The sequence below is a fragment of the Dysidea avara genome, chromosome 7 (genome assembly GCF_963678975.1).
Source record: "Dysidea avara chromosome 7, odDysAvar1.4, whole genome shotgun sequence".
NCBI classification, from domain to species: domain Eukaryota; kingdom Metazoa; phylum Porifera; class Demospongiae; order Dictyoceratida; family Dysideidae; genus Dysidea; species Dysidea avara.
Genome location: NC_089278.1, coordinates 12,183,208 through 12,202,023, shown reverse-complemented (window position 1 = coordinate 12,202,023; position 18,816 = coordinate 12,183,208). Strand labels below are relative to the sequence as shown.

At 37.6% G+C, this 18,816-nt stretch overlaps 3 protein-coding genes across 3 annotated transcripts in view; all 3 read right to left on the bottom strand.

Annotated features, from left to right (window-relative positions):
- LOC136260428 (uncharacterized) overlaps nucleotides 1-18,816 on the bottom strand; it is a 41,868-nt gene that overhangs the window by 19,286 nt on the left and 3,766 nt on the right. The gene's annotated exons all lie outside the window — the stretch shown is intronic.
- LOC136260627 (uncharacterized) lies at nucleotides 286-8,366 on the bottom strand. Its single transcript, XM_066054435.1, has 6 exons — nucleotides 7,960-8,366; nucleotides 4,824-4,946; nucleotides 4,524-4,568; nucleotides 2,270-2,331; nucleotides 1,262-1,330; nucleotides 286-398 (listed from the first exon to the last, which is right to left on the bottom strand). Coding segments are annotated over exons 1-6 (651 nt in total). The 5' UTR covers nucleotides 8,311-8,366; the 3' UTR covers nucleotides 286-397.
- LOC136261386 (uncharacterized) lies at nucleotides 11,700-18,742 on the bottom strand. The gene is made up of 6 exons (XM_066055388.1): nucleotides 18,315-18,742; nucleotides 12,720-12,842; nucleotides 12,287-12,331; nucleotides 12,173-12,234; nucleotides 11,931-11,996; nucleotides 11,700-11,849 (listed from the first exon to the last, which is right to left on the bottom strand). Coding segments are annotated over exons 1-6 (624 nt in total). The 5' UTR covers nucleotides 18,642-18,742; the 3' UTR covers nucleotides 11,700-11,848.

Genomic DNA, 18,816 nt, shown 5'->3' with positions numbered 1-18,816 from the left:
ATCCACAACACTGTCTTCACAATAAGTACAAAACTAGCTATATCAATCACACAAGTACTTCATATAAATATTCCTGAACAATGAAACGTTATGCTGAATGGAGAATCTGTTCTTAAGACTGAACTGAGTGAACTCACTGAACTGAGTGAACTCACTGAACTGATTTACGATGGTTATATTAATGACAACCCTCAAACTCAATATGGTAGAATCTACAAGGTGGGAATCTACCTTTAAGTGGTAGAAATCTTTATATAGCTATATAGTACTGTTCAGCAAACACCATTTTCTAACATAATAATAGTAATCCTTGTGACATCTTTAATGTTATAACACAATAAATTTTAACAACACAAAACTGCAGTAATAAGTTCAGCACATTCCCTTTAGTTGTAGATCTGTAAAAATCAACATAAATTCAATTAGCTATAACCTATACACTACTGCATGGTCTATTAATTCTTTAATGGTTGCTGTGAAATAAATCATAAAATTTACCTTTGCTATAAGCCAGGTACACAATATAGCTAGGGGTCTGGTTTCTGATCCTTCCAAACTAATGCACATTTATTATGTCATCGCACAAACTGTTTCTTGTGAGTTAAATTGTTGTGAACTATATATCAAAGGTATTGCTATACACTGTGGAGAGACAGCTGGTGGATATGACATGGTGGACACAAGTATAATTACACATTATATGCCACACTAAAACTGAGATAAGTCACAAAAAAAAAACCAGCTGTGAAGATTGCACTATAAACAAATATAATTATTATGAAGTGTAAGACATCTTTGCCAAAAGTTAGTTAGAATTTCATTGTTTGTTCATGCAGATTATATCAATTAGCTATTAGAGAGTTCATTGTGTAATAATAACCTTTGGTTCTTAACATACGCAATTCCTTAATTTATATAGATATATGGTCACTAAGTAGTCTTGCATATCATAAGGTTTATATGGTGCAATTCAGTGATTTGGTCACCTGCAAGAATTCTGGGTTTATTAATTAATTAATTAATTACTAAGGACTCTCTTGAAGTGAGGACAACCTTTTTCATATAACAGACACTTAGGAAATTTGTGAATGCACATGTACATATAGGACAAAATTGTCAATGGTAACAACTACCCTAGGCAGGTTCATGTACATACCTACAACACAAACACAGGAGTCATGCATGAGCCACAGTCTTATGGAGAGTTTGTGAATGACATAATGCAGCATATCACTGCTGATCATAAAGTTAAACAACTAACCAACATGCCGGAATGTATTCCTCTCCACACTTGGCAAAGAAACTTGGTCCTAGACCTACATCTGGAACGCTACAAAAACAAAATATATATAATGCACACACAATGTTCAATGTACACACATAATTGCACAATAGCTACCAATGCCGCATCCCTAATAGGCTTTATAATTGTCATAATAGAAGATGTGTAAAAAGAGACATTAACTTACTATGATACATACCAAATCAACTGTATACAAGTATAGTGTATGCCCTCAGAGACGATAAAATTCAGTGTGGGATGGCAACAACCCTTCGAAAGTTTGGGTTCATACTCCGGGGAATAGTACTTATAAATTCATTAAATTGTTAACCAAAATTTTGAAATGCAACAGTAGCAACAACTTTTTAATTACAAACCCCTCACAGCCAAATTTCAAATCTACTACTTCTGAACTGCTTTAACTTATAAACCATACGATATAAAATTAAATTACTCGCTGCAAAACAAGGAATTTGATTATCGAGTTTTATTCTGGGAAAAACCACGCATAAAATATCACTACTGTTTATAATAGCACACTAACCTGTTGACATTTGAAGTGATTGTCTCCAAGTCTGGTTCTCAGGCATTTCAGCAAGTGCACATGTGCAAGTACACGAGGCCACTGATTTGAGGAGTACAAAAGTAGTGATACACCACTCTAAGCTATATAATCCGTGTACTTACTGTTTCTCTTCATTAGTAATGCCAAAAAGTATGCAACAATGTCATCTTTTCCACAATCATATGCGAGGGACCAGTTATCTGTTCCCATTCACTTAAGGACATGACCGTTACAGAATAAGCACAAGGGCTACTCAATTGATTGACAGAAGCTATACAGAGCGCTTAGAAAGCGATGCTACAGGAGTTTATAATCTATTCCATCATATGACAGTTGTGGCAGTGAGCGGGTTAATTAATAATTTACATGATAAAATTATAGCATTCTTGTTTTACCAAAATACACAACTATATGTCACTTACAATCCACCTTCAACCAGAGACTCAAAGCAACAATCCATTTTAGTATCAATGTAGCTTGCCAGCTATATGTAAAACATAAATATTTCATTCACAATCTGCTAATTTCCAATTATATATTTAATCTGGAGTTTCTAGTACAGGTGTAGTGGTTAAACAGAAGTGAGAACTACATACATTCTCAATCTCAGCTGTGCAGAAGACATGTTAGGCCCTTAAATCATGGTTTGCATGTGATTCTAGATATTTATTAACAGGATAATCATGACTTGGTTGCTACCATTGATATCACATCTTTTTACATTAACCACCTTTTGAAGACTACACTCTTTTCATAGATTGGCTGCATTGGTACAGATATCATTAAATTTGTTATTGCATTTTCAAGCCCAAAATTGGGTAAAGTCACAGGCTGGAGCTCAGAAATGTGAGTGGTCAGGCCATCCATGCATTACAATGGAGACTTTTTTAAAGCAGAGATTATTGGTTTTCAAATATTATACAAGTGCATGTGTGCATGTGCATGCAAAGCTACGCTTTGAAATGGCATTTACATACAAAGTTTCTTTGCTCTTTGGTAACATCAAGGATGTAGTTTTGTGTTATAGCAGCAACAAAGTTGGAAGTAATACATTACAAATGTAAAGCATTATGCAATAACATGACATTTGCAGTAATAAAAGACAGTGTAACGAGTAATATATAAGATAATATATCTGGAAATTGTAGCATGTTGCTTCTTTTTAATACACAATGTATTTAGTAAATGATTGTTGGGTCCAGACATCACTCAAGATAGCACTTGTGGCATGACCAAAGAGTGATAGTGTATGAGGAGTTCCCTTGAGGCCCCAAGATACTATATTTTGTGGCTGAATCACACTAGAGAATTACTTGTGTCACTTGTAGCTGTATGTTGGGAGCTTGTATTTAGAAGGCTGGACTTACTTTATAGCTTATACAATAATATTATACAATAATATTACTAGTTACTGCCTTCAGAGTAGCGTGCAATATGTAACTTGTTACCTTTTCTTCTGGGAGTAATATGTAATCGTAGCACATTACATTGCGTAGAAGTAAGTAATGAGAGATACACTAATAACCCCAATTATAATTAGCTTTTTGAGTACCAATTAATTCAATTGCATGTGGTTATTAGTTAATTTTATTTCTAGTTAATCTTTGAGATTTGGAAGCAATTTTGATTGTAATTGTTAATGAAAGACATACGTGATCGATTAGCTCAAGTATGCATGCAGATGATGCACTGGAACTTTTGAAAAGTATAGCATAGCTAGGCCAAGCAGTGCATGTAATAGAATATTCTGCTGAATGCTATATTAGAGTATCTAAATGACTGTTATATTAGAGTATTTTGCGATGACTGCTCTATTAGAGTATCTTGGCAAAATTCAAGTAGAATTTTTGTTTTTCTCCAGCCAAATAATTATTTATTAGAGTATCAATCATGTTATTTGTTTTGTATTTACATTAGATCTTTGTTTGTACCTTGATAGTCTACTAGTTTCACAAATCTTTTTTTTCTAAGATGGCAAGTAATGTGCCATAACTTTAATTTATTCCATGCCAAAAACAGCTGAGCTGTAAAAAAGGGTGTAGTCTTCAAAACAACCCAGGATAAAATCAAAAAACGGTGGCCAAGAAATGGCTGCAATAGTGTCTAAAGCTGTCATTACTGGCATAACCACCACACCAATATGATCTGAACTGATCAAGCTATAAAAAAGGGTCAGTGTGGCCTTCAAAAACAATGTTTAAAAAGGAAATTGTTGCAATATGGTGTAAAAAGTGGAAACAAAAAGTGGTGCTCCCTCCTATTCAATGTTTGCAACAAATGATCAAGATACTCTAATAGAGCAGTCAATCGCTCTAACAGAACAGTTACATTCAACAATGTCTCATCTGAGCTATAAATCTAAAAATTTTTGTGGAGGCATGCCCACTGATTATGATTCCTCAGAATACAGACATTTGAAACTCGTGTACTTCACTCTTAGGTCTAGGTCCCTCGTCTTTTGGATAAAGAATAAAATTAAGGAAACTTACTTGCTGTATCTTTGAATTAAAAATGATTTGCTTTGGACAAGCTTATAAAGACTATCTTGCAGACTTTGGCTAAACTACCTTATTCGTAATCCTCTTGCCTGACACATATAATAGTGAGTCTCACAATTATAAACACAAAATAATACTGATTGGATCCACTAGATACAGTAATACTACTAATACATACCGTACTGCAGACATCACTACATGGGGTGACAGTTGGATCACAGTCCTATAACATAAGTGACAATATGGTTTAATAGACGCCACTATGTCAAACATATCTATAGAGTTAAACACACAGATACAAACTACATGGTGCTAGGATCATCCATCCTATAACATGGTAACAAAACTTCATTATGTTTTGACTATTTGTATGGCAAATGTCTATAGTGACTGACAGCCATTATATTGGATTGTGTATAGGATATTACAAGTACATTAATGGAAATTGTCTATACAACCTAAAAATTCAAATACTTACAATAAAATCTGCATTCTTATCATTCACAGCTGAGGCAAGCAGTACCACACAGTAGTCATCGTTAACATTTGTCACACACATCAACCTGAGTTCTGCTAACACATGTTCATCTGGTGGCGCACCCTGTGAACATAAATGAACAACAACTAGTGAACAAAAAACTAGAAAGTACTACTGAGCTAATGGTGATGTCAATACAGCCTAACATATAATCAGAATTCGTGAACAAACATTTTAGATATTTGAAGAACAAAGATTATTAGCTGCACTAAAGTAATAAAAGGAGGGTAAGAAAAAATGAAAAACAATAATAGCTTCTCCATTAACAAGCTGATGCTGTGCTACTTCTTAGAAACCAGATTCCCTACCTTGTTAGTAATAATTCAATAGATTAAATGGTTAACATACAAGCTATTGAGTTCAGGGCACTCCAAGATGTGTACTAGTATGTGCACCCACATTAGCATTACAAACAGGTTAATCAGGTTGCAACTAGACTTCAAAGTATGTCACCATAACTAGAGATGTCAAGAACAGACCAAAGAGAAGAACCTAACCATGTATGGTAGGGAGCTAGTTGCTCCCCTATTGGTAATATCATACATTTACTGTTTAATGACTGCTGCATGTTGCAATAAATTTATGTGTCAATGAGGTACTGAAATATAACAAGTAATTAAGAATTTTAAGTTTGATTAGGGACCATTGAAATAAAAGGTGGTGAAACAATGGAAGCTGCCTACTCTTAAGATATACTAGTGGAGATTCAGTCTATACCCAAATTAGGGATTAAATGCCCACATATTTTCCGACCTACCTTGCTTCACTACCTTTTATCCCTACTGAATTGAACTTAAAATTCTTAATTCTTCTTTTTACTGGTTTGTTTCCTTTTTATGACTGGTGAGCCACATTAGAACAGAAAGAATGGCACCAGACTTATTGTTTTCATCTGAATGCACAGTACGAGTGAGTACGTCAATTACTGAAATAGCAAAGCGGCCATTATGCTTCATTTTCAGCTATGTTCAGCTCATTACACAGCATTACAAATGAAGAAACACTAAAAAAGGACCTCTACAATCAATTAGTCACAACGGAAAACTCGGATGTTTCCCATCAAATGTAGGGAAGTCATCATTTGGTGCTACTGTAAATTGACACCTTGCGCTGTCAGCAAAGATGAATGGGACACAAAGGAGGACAGTGGTAAGTTCATGAAGAATGCATTGTATGTACATGTAGTATGCCAAAAGGCACCAGTGCATGGGGCTGAATTCAAGTGAGGGAAAAATTAAGTCCATAGTCTTAGCTGTTATCAAGTTATGCTTGTCTGAAGGCATCAGTCAATCAGTTGGTTAGTCAGTCAGTAAAAAATTCCACTGAATAAATTTTTTAAAAGTCGTTAGTAGCGATTTTTTGGAAGTGTTTCTAGTTGTACTGAAGGCACTTTTGGGCTTGATTATACCTAACCAACACTGCCAAGATGCCATGAAGGTATTGTGATGCTGGTTTTAGGGTGATATTTTTGGCCAGAAAAGCCCAAACATTCATGATCCCTAATATACAGTATAGCTACTATCTTTAATTTTAATTTTTTGTTATACAAGACTCAAATATAAGTGGAATGCATATCAAGTTAACGTACACTTAATAAGTTATAATAAATGAACATAAGTTAGGAGAATTTACTGTTTCTTCTGGCACCATCATACTGTATGATGATAGAAATTTTATCAATAGCCAATTGAAACACACAAACATATAGAGTTCCAGTAATTGAAGTTATTGAACCATGACTCTGATAACTGGCTAATTACACTGCCACTTCAGCTGTTATTTAGGGCCAATTGACACCAAACTTGATGCATAGGAAAACAAGGTCACCTTTGCCAAAAATCGTTCATTCCAGATAAGGCCACTTCAACTAAAGTTCTTGTTTCTTGGGCCAAACTGAGACAGGGTCGGTAGGTCGGTAAAATTTAAATATTAATTTTTGTTGGCTGAAGAGTGGTTTTCCTGTCAAATGATAGCCAGTAAGCCAGTTCGCTTGGTTGGGTCTGGTGCAGTGCACTGACCCTGGTGCTGTTCTAAGTGGCATCCTGGTTGAAGATGTGAACCATTACTGGTCTACAGTCTCATGCATGTTTCAAATAAGCACGCGTACATCATCCTGCATGGCATAGAATGAGTATCTCATAGTTACTAACAATCCTCTCCTTTTGTATATCACTACAGGTTGAAAGTACAATCTGCTAAGTACGTATCTTGGTCTAACAATTTCAGGTAATTTGTCTTGGTCCGCACATATTTCAGGAATTATTGGTCGAACTAACTCTGCCTTGGCATTTTTTTGAAGGAACTTTGGTCAGTGCACACAGGATGTTAAAATTAAATGCTGCAGACATACATCTGCCCCATCTGTGAATATGCTGCATCTGGTCACCCCACTTACACACTAACATTCACCAAATTGAGAGGAAGGCTGCCAGATTTGTATTTAGCAATTATTCTTGATATTCCAGTGTTACAGCTATGCTAAATCAACTTGATTGGCAATCATTGGAGAGACAAAGAGATGATTCGATTTTGGTTACGTTCGAAGGGCAGGTACCGCAGCTAGTGTTTCATAAAATTATTAATCAGTATGTAGATATCCCTTGTGATCATACACTGTAAATTCAGAAGTGTGAAGTTCATACTGATGGTATGACTCCTGCGGTCGTTTAGTGTGATCATCATACTTCAGAAGTATGAGTATCATACTGTAAAGTATGATCATCATACAAAGTGACCGTAGGAGTCATATACCATCAATTTACAGTGGTATCCTTCATAAAGTTCCCAGTATCACCCATAGTCAGAACAACAAGAAATTCCTACACTTACCCTCAAGAATTGATTCTTTCATGCATTCGTTTTTTCCAAGAGCATGATCCCATTATGGAATCACCTACCCGATCATCTAGTGGAAACTGATAATGTTGATAATTTTTAAATCACTACTAGCTACTTAATTCAGTGACGTTTAGTTTGTTAACTAGCATGTACATTATAGCTACTCGTGATTAAGATCTGCACATTAGCCGTACGGTAATAATAATAATCTAGCTATACACGTCATTAGGCAACTTACGCCGGGATCACAGTATTGGGCGAGCTTAGTAGAGACATCAATCACGTAGGAAGTACAATCATTACCACAGTAGGTGGTCAAGTCACTGGTAGTAGCGTCTAATTCTTCAGCCTTCGACACTGCATCATAGCACTGCTGAAATCGGTCACTCTGAACCTCTTGTATTGCTTCATTACACTCAGAAGAAGACTGTCGGCGATTCCGCACCCCGCTCACAGAGGAGGCGGCCCGATGAGGAGCAAGAAACTTAGTCAATGCTCGTAGATTATCGCGAACTTCCTCGAACTTAAAACCGCTCGAGGTGACCACTACAAGACCAAACAAAACGATTGACAGAATCGAGAATTGCATTTTGTGTCCCCCACTGTCAAACACGTGACTAGCTAGGTGTGGCTGATTAGTTTGCCTTTAGTGTACACGTGACTCTATAATGGCAAAAGGCGTTCCAGAATCGTTAATTGGAGGTCCGGGTTCTACAGCGATTTTTTAAAAACCACTATAACTATAGTTTTTTTTAAACGAAATCGCTGTAGACTCCATTTTTTAAATGTAAAAAGAGGTGAAACAATCCACTCACAATCTCGATTCGTGAACTGACCGCCCCTAGCAAAACCTCTACAGATCCACAACAAGGCCACCTTGTTTCCTGTCACCCGCCATGCAAATTTATTATTGCATTTGATAGTCACGTAACCTTTCAAGTAATAATATTAACACTGGCCGGGAATACTGGCAGGGAGGTGGTCGTATCATTGGGATGAAGACTAGGTTATTGGATAAGTGGACTCTGATGTGAGTTTCTGATGTTATTTAGTGCATGTCAGCTGGCCTAATACATAGATAATATATTATCTTGTTATTGTTATTAGTGCTTTACAGTGACCAGCACTGAAGGTCTGACAGCAACATGTGCTGCAGCCTTAGGATTACCTAACCTAATCTCAAGGACTTAGACTTAGTGACTTATATCTGAAAAAGTGTAACAGAAAAGGGGCCAAAGTAAGGAAAAAAATCCCTCCAACCCCAGGATTCGATCTATGCCTAATACTAGCAGTAAATCTCTTCCAGTAGCCATTGGTAAACTTGACTCGGATGCGCATCAACACGAGTCCCATTCTCAACCTGTTATGCACCTATCAATGTCATGCCCAACCTCCACCCCCCGGGTAGGGTGGGGGAATACAGGGGATTTGACAAAGTCTAGTGTCAACTGTCAAACTCCCCAGTACTGGGCTAAGAAGTTTGTCAAAACCCCACTATGTCCCCACCTCGATAGAGGGGTTTCTATAGGGGATTTGATTTACCTATTAAAATAATTTTTGGTTCAGCATACTGCCGCCGTCAAAAACCCCGGGGGTGGGGCATGTGTAGATGTCAAATCCCCAATAGGTGTATGGGGACCCCCAGGAGTGGGGCTTGACATTGATTGGTGCATTATTAAAGTGTGAAATGTTTGGAAAATTCGTACTGTTGAAGTTGTTGGTACAGAGTCAGGCTAGTAAGTACAGTACTAGCTAGCACATGTCACCACAAGCATTGGCAAACCCAGCAGCTATATACGTAAATGCCTTTCTGGCTGCTCAGGAAACACCACAATTTCAAATCTAACCTTCTAGTGGTTTGAATCTTAGTAAAATCTTTCAAATCACAACTAACCTTGAGAAAAAAGAGAAAAAGAAGAAGCAATTTGGAGTTAATGGGTTCCCTTTAATATCCTTGATGTTAAGTAATAAATTTTAACGATTTAATAAATAATAGCCACCCACCCACATGGTATTTTTTGTCTGACTAGGATGGGAAACAAGGAGTTAACAATTGTTGGCCTAATAGTTATATGAGAAAATAGTCAAGTAGCTAGCTATAGCTGGTTATGAAAATGTCCTGCTGAATTTTCACGGCAGTAGCTAACCTCAACCACTGTGATGAAAACTAAAAATCCAATTAGTGAAGATTGCCTGGCAATAAAAATCCAATGAAAAAATATTCAGTGGCTTTTTGATAATAATTTCAAATTGATTTTTCGTCTTGGAGAAATGCCATTTTCCCTACATGGCACTATAGCCGCTATATGTACAGAACTCGGAGTTGAGTTATGGTACATGTAGCTAAACATTTGAATAGCTACACAAATTTCAAATCGTGTTTTCAGTGACGTTATCAAAGTATGGTAAATCACCGAGTTCACAATTTTTTCTATGCGATGAGTATATTACGTAGCTATTGACTTTTCACAGTTGTGATGGCCCTGAGTGGAGAAACATTTAATATTTTTCATTGTTTATGTGTTGGTATAAATGAGTTGGTAACAGTTTATGTTTTTGTTTTCTTGTCACCATGTCTGTACTGAACACTTTTTGTACATTATATAGTGTGTCAAAGGTAGCTAGATAATAGCTATTTAGTAACACATAGCCGTTGCCTGAAGTTATTTTTTGTATTTCATTATATTGTTAGCTAACTATATATGCTGCATTCCAGCTGCTAAGATTCATATATGAAAAATGATATGGTTATGCCACTATACCAGTTGCAATTAGTTGTTATATAACCCTTGTATAGCCTACTTGACCACATGTGAAGTTTCACAGAATCTCTCCTACAAAGAGAAAGCTTGGTACAAGCTAGCTATAAAGTCTCCATACAGCACTTATCTCGGATGAAGCTGTGAGATACATGTGCATGCAGGTGTACATGGAGTAAATCATAAACGAGTTTTATAGCTACATTAAGAATGCTGTGGCTAATTGTCTTACTATATATACATGCTCAGTTGTTCCTGACTGTTGTATTAGAGTATCTTGATCTTACAAAGTGAAGGAGCTGAAAATTGGGAGCTTCAGCCCACTTAATCTTTTTCCTACTCCTAGTCTAGCTCTATATTGTTGTGAAACCATCTACTACACAAGATATTGTGTGACAAAATAATGAAAAATTTGGAAAACCAAGCATGTTGGTGGTGATATGTTAAAGTACACTCTCCCGCAAAAAAAGAGTCTGCCTGGCACACGTTTGACCGAATAATTTTTTTCTGTAGCACATGACATTGGTGCATGCTGGTCACATGGAGGTAGCTACTTTGGTAATTTTGTGCCCAGACCATGTGATTTTATCCTTATCCTCTACACAAAAGTATGGACATAAACTGAAGGGTAGCTGTCATGATACACTATCTGTAACTGCATGCTATCCCACTAGAATATAGACTATAGTCTGTGACTCTGTGCCCTGAAAGCTGGAATCCAGGGGAAGTATCAGTAGTTTCTTGTCAGATCATAGTAGCTAACTAGTGATATTGTGAGCAACGCAACTGTCTACACATTAAAACTACAGTTTGGTTGAGTTGGTAAAGCCTATCACTTAGAAAAAGAATGCAAAGATTAGTCATCATGCATACTCTACAATAGACTTCTTTGCTAGTCGTGTACTCGCCAACAAAGGTGGTTAAACTATTGTACTAGTTTAGTAGCACCAACTGTGAAATCTGACATCTCTCAAAAAGTTTTGCATATATTTAACAGTCCCCGTATAATTTAAGACACTTCACACAACCTAAAAACAAACTGATCAAGTTGCAAGTTGCAAGTACTGCATACTGATAACTTATGTTGGTGCATGATTCAGTCTCCCACTCATCATCATTCAGTAATACGAGGTATGCAGCACGGATACATTTGTGTCAGCTATAGTCCTATATTGGCTGGAAAAAAATTAATGACGACTAAAGATGCCTATTACATCAATTCTCAGCATCAAAATCACAAGGATCAATGCTTTGTTACACATAATAAACATTTATTCAGATCACAAATTAACAATTGTCATTGACTAAACAATACACAGTAGCTGCATGCATTATAGTAACAGTCCTGCACTTCGGTAGAGCAACCATCCTATAAAAATAATACAAGTGTCACAAACTTAAGTGCCAGGTATAGTACACATCAAACATGTACTATACCATATACACTCACTAGCAAGCTGGAATATACTCAGCTCCACATTTTTCAAAGAAGCCAATAGTGTCATTGAACTGTAGCCTGCAATTAAATGGAGTTAAAAAATTCATACGCATACACAATAATTTATAGATATAGCTAGTACAAGTTGTAGTACACATTTAAAGGTTGCTAGATATGAAAGAATGTAGCTACCATATGTGAGGGTTTACCACAAACTATAGATATATGCGTAAGTGTAACTTGATGTCACTTACAAGCCATATTCCACTGCACTGGCAAAACAGCAGCCAAACTTAGTGTTGATATACTGAATTACCTATTATTTTAAAGCCAACATAATACTGCAGCTATGAGATAAGTACACTCACCGCCTTACAGTCATCAGTACATGGAAAAGCGGAAGGATCACATTTCTAGTAATCAAAAAATATTAATAATTCATAGTATAATGATTAAATTCACTGGCTCTGATAGAAAATTAGAATATGATTCAGTAATTATGGACATTTTATATATCACTGAAATCATTCTCCAAATTTATAGACACTATAGAAGTTTGAAACTTTAGGGACAATATCATAACTAGTCATAGAAGGTCTTAGTATTACATTTGTCCTCAGCTGTGCCTCAGTCTGCTCTATAGATCTTATAGGATTGGACAACCATGGAAAAACAAATAAAATCATGATTCATGTATAACAATTAATGTGTATAGCATTGGAATCACACTATAAATACTAAATAAATCCCCTTCCAGGGAGGTTTACATCTACATAGCAACCACACAGCATGCAAGCATACATCAAAATCAGGAGCAGATTTGTCATGCTCATAATTCTCAAAGGCTATGTAACAGTAGATATCCTCAATATTCCTCGTACATAAAAACCTCAACTCGTCTTTCTCATGTTCATCTGGAGGGTTCTGTGAAAAATAAACAATGTATCATGACATGTGAATGTACAAGTATTGTTTCAACCATGCATAACGATAATAGTAGCAATAAAATTATTAAATTATGGATACTTGTGGATACCGGTAGCTTGAGGAACACAACAGGAATCCACTTGCTTACCACAGATTTTGAGGTTCTTGCACAGGTAAGCAGTTATTTTTTGAAGAAAATATCTAAACTGTAGCACCAGCAGGCTAGCTGTGACTATAGAGGTATAGTTGAAAGGATTAATCCTGGCTTGAATGGTTATGCATTTTCTTTGCTGTAATGGACAAGCACTTCAACAACATCATGGTGCAAGTGCGATTAATAACAGTCACTGATGTCTGTAGATCAAATTATCATGGTAAAATAGTCAAGAAACTGGTTTATGTCTTTGCTCACAATACCTTCATGGTGCCATGGCAGTATTAGTTAGAATTAACCCAAAAGTGCCTTCAGTACAACCAGAAATGCTTCCAATACATTGATATGAAGTTTTAGTGGAACTGACTGACTGACTGACTAACTAACTAACTAATGCCATCAGATAAGTAATAATGACTAAGGCTGTGGGCTTGACTTTTCACTGTTAGATAACACTTCAGCCTGACAGGTGCCTTTTGGCATACCATATGTATAATGCACCCACATCATGCATGGACTTCCTTTTGTCCTCCTTTGTGTATTTTAGCTGATAAAGCAGAGCACCTTATATTGAAAATCATCCATAATCACCTATAACAGTCAAAGTAAGCAGATTGGTTGTAAAATAGCTTCGCACATCATTCTCAGTGTGTAGGACCAGATAGATGCCAAGAACTGCGTAACCAGTTACATTGTGAATTAGTAACTAATGTAGGGGTATTTTGATGTACAATTGTAATCCCTCTACCTAGAACCATTCTTTCCTTTGATGTAGAAGATGTTTTTTACCTATAAGCAAAAGTTAGAAGAAATTTTCTTTTCAAAAATTATACTTTAGTCCATAAATATTATAATAACCAGCATGGCAAAAGTACGTATTATCACGTGATCATTATTCCCTTTGTTTCTGCACTAATATAAAATTCCTGTACTCACTCTCCTCTATACCCAGGAAAGAATGTTGCGTACATGCCCCAAATGCTAATTACTGACAATTGCTTAGTGATCAGCACATTAAATCTATGATGCATGCATTGCATCTCATATAGTAGGTCAGAAGCTTAAGGCTCATGTTGGGTCCATACAAGCAATGTCCGTGCATAGCTGTAAAAAAGTCAAGCCTTGTCAATCATTCATCAGCTATGCTTCTCAGAAGGTAACAGTAGTCAGCCAGTAAAGCAAGTACTAAAATAATAATAATAATAATAAGCATAGAATCCAACCAATACTGCCAAGGCACCATGAAGGCAACACGAGGCTGCATGACCTATGAATTTTTACTTCATCATTATATTTTAGCAGAAAAACGCTAAACTTCCTAATCCCTATAATATAGTAGTTATCAAACTGCACTACCTGTACCTAAAAATACTGCATTGTTACAGCATAAAGTGACGAGAATTACCTGATGTACACATTTCTAATCTTTGCACTGAAGATGAACCATCTCAATTTGCAGTAAAATTCTGCAAATAAAATGTGTGTTCACAACAGGATTTTTGGAGGGGGAAATTTTTTGCACCATCCAAATTTTTGAGGTGGGAATATTTTCGATTTTTATATCATACAGTACTGTATATTAGGGATCATGGAGATTTGGGTTTTCCTAGCCAAAAATTCACTCAAAAACCAGCTTCACAACTCCATCCTGGCACCTTGGCAGTATTGGTTAGGTATAACCAAGCCTGAAAGTGCCTTCAGTACGATCCTAAAGGTTTCCAATAAATTATGAAATTAAAAAAGAATATATTCAATGAAATTTTCTACTGACTAACTACCTGCCTGCCTGCCTGCCTGCCTGCCTGCCTGCCTGCCTGCCTGCCTGCCTGCCTGCCTGCCTGCCTGCCTGCCTGCCTGCCTGCCTGCCTGCCTGCCTGCCTGCCTGCCTGCCTGCCTGCCTGCCTGCCTGCCTGCCTGCCTGCCTGCCTGCCTGCCTGCCTGCCTGCCTGCCTGCCTGCCTGCCTGCCTGCCTGCCTGCCTGCCTGCCTGCCTGCCTGCCTGCCTGCCTGCCTGCCTGCCTGCCTGCCTGCCTGCCTGCCTGCCTGCCTGAAGCAAGCATAACTCGATAACGGCTAAGGCTATGGGCTTGATTTTTTCACTGTTCGACATCGCTTTGTCCCGAGATGTGCCTTTTGGCATACCGCAGTACGTACAATGTACGCATCATGGGCTTACCTTTGTGTCCCATTTCTTTTTGCTGACAGCCCAAGGTGCCATTTTGCGGTAACGCTTCCCTACAGTACGTTTGTAAACGGGAATCGTCCGTATTTTTCATGGTGACTGGATTGATTGTAGAGACGATTCTAACACTGTTCTTTGTTTGTAACGCTGTGTAACGGGCTGAACATAGCTGAAAGCGAAGTGTAATAGCTGCTGCACTTTCGAAGCAGTATTTGATAGCTGGGACACACATTCAGACAAAAACATTAATTCTGGTGCCATCCTTTCTTTTGATGTAGTATGTGTGGGTTCACCAGTCATAATAATGTTACAAAAAAAGTAAACAAACAAGTTTAAGGAAAAATAAGTTCGATTAGGAATCATAGAAAAAAAAGTAGGGAAATAAGGGAGGTCGCCTACATCTGCAGATATACTAGTGAACATTTAATCCCTAATTCAGTCTTGGACTTGGGGTATAGACTGAATTATGCACCTATCAATGTCAAGCCCCACTTACCCCAGGTCGGGCAGAGGTGGGGATTTGCAAATGTTAGATGACAATTCCCTACCCCTGGGGACAACTTTGTGTTACAAATCCCCTACTAATTCGTATTATTTATCCCGGGAATTACTAACAATATGGCCAAGTATGGCTATTCGTGTTGCAAATGTCCCTACACTGGGGACGAGTTTGGGTGACGTACAAATCCCCACCCACTTCCCGACCTGGGGTAGGTGGGGCGTGACATTGATAGGTGCATTAGGGATTAAATGTTCACTAGTATATCTGCAGGTGTAGGTGGCCTCCCTTGTTTCCCTACTTTTTTTCTATGATCCCTAATCGAACTTAATTTTTCCTTTAACTTGTGCTTATAAATGCCGAGCTACAAGTTTTAAAAGGGAACTTTTTTGTGGATAGCTGCCAATCCGCAAAATCCCCCCCCCCTCAAGTAAATTCCAGTATATAAATGAATCTGCCTGGTAGTCTAGTTAATCAGTCAGAGAGTGCACTAACAAGGAGCTACCACAAGCAACTCAACAAGCAAATGCATGCTTAACATGGCCTTTGACTAGTTAAGTGACTGCAGCACGGGAAAATCTGTTGTGTGGTTGAAGGGGTATAAAAAAGAGTGACCTATGGCTAACGTTTTTTGAGTGAGTGCTGTGACAGAATAACTGTATAACATGCATATATGCCTTTCAGTTAGCAATCACAAATCAAAAGTGATTTATGCCCATGCATAAAATCAACAGAATTGTGAGAACCAGTTGTGAAAACATATTGCTAAACAATATAAGCACATAGTGACATAAAAATAATGTTAATTGTGGGAAAACTGGTCTTATCGCCTATTTAAAGTATCGAATCGAAAAACGTTGCTTTCAAGTATTTAGTGTGTTGTAGCTCGCCAATGGTTGAAGCTATGCCGGTGATGTACCAAATTTTACACCAACTCCTTAGCATCCACTGTGTAAGTAGCAAACAGTTAAGTTTCCTGCCATTTTTAGATAGCTTTTAAACCGAGGTTGATTGTATCAGGTGAGCTCCAAAAGGGAAGGGAGGCAGGAGGGCAAGAGGCTGTTTAAAAACTTGAAAAGGAAGGCGTAGGGATGAATTAGGGGCCATTCAAGTCTCAAAACTGGCTTAACTAAAAGGAAATTCACAGCACTGGTCTTTGTTCAACACCACAGAGCTGTACAGTCACATACAGTACAGTCATACCCAGGATGACCAGAGCTCCATTAAGGCCCCACACTACATGTACGGACTGCCACTGGGCTTGGCCACCAAAAGCAAGTCTAGATTGTGAAATTAGATAGTTTATTCATGTAGTTTTGTGTTCTTGGTGAAAAATCAAATCAAATGGGGTGTAACTAATCACTGGACTGACATATTTTTGGTCTTTACACATTCTGAGATTGGTTTTATTGTCTTGCTAGCTAAGGGCCTTCAGAATAGTTGCAGTCTGCTCAGTACTAAAATGATGAGTGTGAGTTATGCTAAAACTGACTTCTCACTACTTGTTATGCTCTACAGCATTTATACACTTCTTAGTATTGTGTTTTGGAGATTGTAATATATAGCAATAGCTAACCAAAAATCATTTTACTATATTTATGCTACCTATGATACACTGTATCCTTGAACTAAATAGCTCAGACACAACTTATCCTTCATAAAACAATCTATTGTAGCTAAATTCATTCCTACAAGCAATATACACAACTGTAGGGTTTTTCTGCTATCATGATTAGTTCTTAACCGTGCTGGTTGGCATACTATAATATGTGACCAAATTTATTAGCATTGCTAGTTTGCTACTATCTCAGCTCCAAGACTTCATAATTGGTTAACCATAACTAGCACATTTCCTGCAGCATACTGATAAGGAGTATAGGTATATGTACTGTAGAAGAACATAGGTATATGTACTGTAGAAGAACATAAGTAGTAAAAATCACTAGAAGTCAGTTTTTGTTTACTCCACTCCTCACGTTCATCATTTTAGTAGCAGACTGCAACTTTTCTGAAGGCCCGTAGCTAGCAAGACTCATGCACCTCAGAATGTGTAAAAACCAAAAATATGTCAGTCCAGTAGTCCAGTCCAGTGATTAGTTACACTCAATCAAATCTGCTGACATGGGCGATAAGACGGTTTTCCCAGATCCAGTCACAATTATTGTCCTTCAGAACCCAGTAATAATATTTCTGGCTCACAAATCACACTACAGCAATCATACATGCATTTTCAAATCAAATATAGATTTTGAGCTTTGTAATTACAGTGCTCCATGCTGGCATGTCTTTGAAAAGCTGAGTGGTGGAGTGATTGACCTTTTCTTATTCACTGGTAGGGATGCAGACAGCAATCCGCATGCTGATCAGTATCACTTAGTTACCAGACAGGTAATATATAGATTAATTTATAGTACAGTCAAAAAAAGGACAGCTGAGGTGCACATTTCTGATAAAGCTCAAACAGCAGGCTGAAGCTGATAACAAAAAAGAAACTGGCTTTCAATTTTATTATTTTATACTCACAACAATCATCAGACAGCCGGCACCGCAGTCTGTGGTGCCGCCAATGATTAGAATCGCCGGAGTACAGCTAATACCATTTACAGCTAGTCAGACAGCGTACAACTTAACTCACTCCGCCTCCGCCACAGTACAGTGCAAGATCAGTTGCAACTCGTATTATCTCTGAGTTACATCTGTTAGTGCAGTAGCCTTCCAGATCGTCATTTGTGATATCTTCAGCATTGAACTTATCAAAAATAGCCAGACATGATTGAAAACGTGGACTTTGATATTCACGATATGCTCGACTACAATTGGGTGATAACTGGCGGCGTTCTAAGTGATGATGTCCTTTTGCAAGGTGTCGCCACATTCCAGGCTTGTAGTTGTAATTTATCTCTATGGCGCATGTAAACGCTAGGGTGACAGCAAATATTAACAACAGAGAAAACTTGTTCATCTTGGTAACTGAAAAGTAGACAGCAAGACCAACGCTAAGTTTCTTGTTACAGTAAACTTGGTCACGGGTTGACTATTATGGTATGTGCACAGCCCAGCCTTCTCGATTTGACGTCACCATTTCCGGGTCTGGCGAGGCCGCCCTTTCGAAATCGAAGGGGTGGCCGTGTCAGATC

What these genes read in the sequence shown, in the direction of transcription:
- LOC136260627 (XM_066054435.1), bottom strand. Translation starts at nt 8,310, where the DNA reads ATGCAATTCTCGATTCTGTCAATCGTTTTGTTTGGTCTTGTAGTGGTC. An exon ending in CCCAATACTGTGATCCCGGC is followed by an intron (nt 4,947 to 7,959) that starts GTAAGTTGCCTA and finishes TTATGTTCACAG; the next exon opens with GGTGCGCCACCAGATGAACA. An exon ending in TCTCTGGTTGAAGGTGGATT is followed by an intron (nt 1,331 to 2,269) that starts GTAAGTGACATA and finishes TTGTTTTTGTAG; the next exon opens with CGTTCCAGATGTAGGTCTAG.
- LOC136261386 (XM_066055388.1), bottom strand. Translation starts at nt 18,641, where the DNA reads ATGAACAAGTTTTCTCTGTTGTTAATATTTGCTGTCACCCTAGCGTTT. An exon ending in TGTACTGTGGCGGAGGCGGA is followed by an intron (nt 12,843 to 18,314) that starts GTGAGTTAAGTT and finishes TATTTTTCACAG; the next exon opens with AACCCTCCAGATGAACATGA. An exon ending in AGTGCAGTGGAATATGGCTT is followed by an intron (nt 11,997 to 12,172) that starts GTAAGTGACATC and finishes ATTTAATTGCAG; the next exon opens with GCTACAGTTCAATGACACTA.